The sequence below is a fragment of the Hordeum vulgare genome, chromosome 4H, assembly GCF_904849725.1.
Source record: "Hordeum vulgare subsp. vulgare chromosome 4H, MorexV3_pseudomolecules_assembly, whole genome shotgun sequence".
Classification (NCBI taxonomy): domain Eukaryota; kingdom Viridiplantae; phylum Streptophyta; class Magnoliopsida; order Poales; family Poaceae; genus Hordeum; species Hordeum vulgare.
In genome coordinates this window covers 577822692-577825831 of record NC_058521.1, presented here as the reverse complement: position 1 = coordinate 577825831, position 3140 = coordinate 577822692, and the positions used below count along the sequence as shown (strand labels likewise).

The following is a 3140-nucleotide window of genomic DNA, read 5'->3' as shown; positions in this document are numbered from 1 at the left end:
GACAAATCTATGACATTGGGTTCATTAATCCAAATTACAATCATCACCAAAGTGTCGAATCGAATCCCCGCGAGACAAAGAATAACTTGGTACAAGCATTAAGGTTTTGCAGTATCAAAAAGGAAATACTATTTCCTTACAACTTCAAGTGAGTGTTACTATACACACATTCTATTTTCGCTTACTTGATGTTATTATAAGTGTACCTATAATTGACTCGTTATGCGCACGCAGGTTCCACTTTATTTTGTTAATCATTGTACCTGACAAAGGACAAGTAATAGTCATGGACCGGAAACGCACATCCCTCACTGAATGGACGAACATACAGAAATGCCTCCAGAGGTGATTTCAATCATTATGGCACTATATCGGCAACTTCTCGTTCATTTCCTGATAGCAAGAAATTAATATAGAACTCCTTTATTCATTTCCTTTTCTTGGCAGGGCTTGGAAATGGTTCACTGCCAAGGCTCAGGGTGATTGGAAGCCAGAGCTTACATTTAAACAACTAGATGTAAGTAACTACTAGCTAGATCCGTGCATCTCTTTATTCTAGTTTCAATAGCATTATAATTCTTGATTATGTTTTTGATTGGACTCTGTTCTCGTAAAGTTCTTGAGGCACGAACACAGGAACAATTTATGTGGATACTATGTTTGCGAGTTCATTCGCCAGACGACCCATGAGAAGGGCAAAACCCAAGACATCAAAAAAATCGAAGTACAATAAACAATACTCACAGCTTTATTTTATTACCGTGAATTGTGTTCGGTTTCATTGATATATATATTGACTCATTCTTTAAATTAGACCGAACGGTTGCGGGGCGGTCTTTTACCACAGGAACGTGTACGAGCAATTCAAGAGGAAATTACCGAATTCTTTGATGCAGAGGTCCTAGATCCCAAGGAAGAATATTATTGCCCTTCGATTAGAATGATATGAAATGTTATAGTGTAAAAAAGATGCATATATGTGCATGTAACTCGTGTCTATATTTTGTAATTAAGTACGTTCGACAAAGCACGACGGATGAGATGGTGTAATATATTCGTGACCATGTGTAATATAGGTGTTCCTTTATTGTTGTGTATGTGCAATCCAATTTAGTGTAAAACAAAATTTTAAAAATTCCCAAAACAAATAAATGGGAAAATAGGGGGCAGCAAAATAGCCCCATCCAATTTAGTTGAAAACCCTAAACCCAAAAATTGCTAAAAAAAACAGCGAAGAAATAGCCCCGATTCGTAATACGAATCGAAACTAATACCCCTCCCCCCTCGCTCTCAGCCCCACCATGTGGAAGGCCATTAGCCCCAGTTCGGGACCGAAACGGGGCTAGCATTAGTCCCGGTTCACGAACCGGGACTAATGGTTCAATCGAACCGGGGCTAAATTTCTTTTTTCAGTAAAAGAAATATGATGTCGTAGTAATAGTCACAACGATACAACACAGAGCTTAGGGTTGCAAGCCTAACTGGCCGGGAAAGCAGTAGCTGCGTACGTGAGCAACTAATAATACTAGATGCTAGAGGTCGACGACCTTGAAGTGGCCTCGATTCTTGACGACGACGTCGTACATGTGGGTGGAACGGAACTGCGAAAAATCCCGCGGGAGGGAGATGAGGTCGAGGCTGCCGTCGCGGCGGTGGAGCTGCACGACGTCGCGGTTCTCGTAGTAGCGCTCCCAGCCGTGCGCGCCGAGGCGCTGCTCCAGCGCCTGCAGCGACCGCATCGTCTCGTTCTCCGGCACGTACACCAGCGCCCTGTTGCCCGGTCCGCTCCGGCTCGACGCCGCCCCGGCCGCGTTCTCCAGCTCCATCACCCCGTCCTTCCGGAACACCCACACACCTCCATCCGCCATGGTCTATCTTTATGGCTAGCTCTGGTGTGGCAACTGTTGGTGAGTACGCGAGGCACATGTTCAAATATAATATCGTCGTTGCCGTTGCCGTTGGCGTGGCCGTCGACGCTGCACGGTGGCATGCGTACCAATAATGCACGCCAATCATTAGCGTGGGCTAACGAACGTACAGGGGGCGTGCACGACGCGGTCATGGGGCCTTCATTGGACACAACTTGGCCCCGGGGCCAATCCGGCCTGGGCAACCGCGTAGTTGCCAAATCGAGATTGTATTCGGAAAAGATATGGAAGTGATGGCGCGCGGCAACAGGACCGTGAGCATGTGATACGTCCACATAGGCCTTTAGCTGGAATATGCATGCGTGCGCCTCTCAACGATGTCTAGTGGAGTAGGTAGTGTGCAAGTAGGATGCGGAAAAGATCTCGTACAGTTGACGTAAAATCTAGATATATTATAAAAACCTAATCGCTGTCTGGTGCGCGCTATCTGTCGCGATGGAGCGGCCGCACCACGACCGTCCATCTCGCGTGTCATACATGGCGTGGGTTACCGACCAGGTGGACGGTGGATTTTGTCGCGTCTTTTCAAATTTTTGAGAAACACGTGGCTTGCTCTATCCTGTTACCTTTCCCCCATTCCCCTCCTCTCACTCATCCCGACGACGAGCAAATTTCGCAAGCCGATCCCGCTCCAATCCCTCGTGAGCGCAGGCGGCCGGGAGAGCTGGCGACCGCGGTGACAACCCGACGAAGGATCCCGCATAATTTTGACGGTGCGAGGGGGGTCGGCGGCTCGGCGCGTGTGTGGTAGAAGGAGGAGAAGGTACCGGCGACGTGGAGGGACTGGAGCTGGTGATTCAGCGCGAGGTGGCGACGACCCCACCTGAGATCGAGATCCTGCTGCTTCGACGACCGAGGTCAGTTCACCCCACGTCCCACCCGTCCACCCCCTCCCCCCCCCCCTCTCACATCTCGCGGCTACTGGGGGTTCATCGCCGATGCGTCGTAGTCATTAACGACTGTAAGGGAGTAGAATCACTCCAATCGTGGAACAACTTGCTCCAACGGTTGTCCACGATGCAATTGGCACATGGGTCCGATGTTTTTCGATAGAACCTACATGAGAATGGTCAGTTCTCGGTGGAGTCTATGTATAGAGCGTTAATCCAACCTGATGTGCTAGTTGATAATAACAAAAAGATCTGAAAGATGAAGATGCCACTTAAGAATAAAATCTTTGCATGATATCTTCGTCACGGAGTCATTCTTACT

At 48.1% G+C, this 3140-nt stretch overlaps 1 protein-coding gene across 1 annotated transcript; it reads right to left on the bottom strand.

Annotated features, from left to right (window-relative positions):
* Positions 1 to 1389: 1389 nt before the first annotated feature.
* On the bottom strand, positions 1390 to 1935 carry LOC123447200 (flowering-promoting factor 1-like protein 5). The gene has a single exon (XM_045123782.1). It carries the CDS (start codon positions 1866 to 1868, stop codon positions 1533 to 1535), a length of 336 nt encoding a protein of 111 aa, XP_044979717.1. The 5' UTR covers positions 1869 to 1935; the 3' UTR covers positions 1390 to 1532.
* Between the last annotated feature and the right edge of the window lie 1205 nt (positions 1936 to 3140).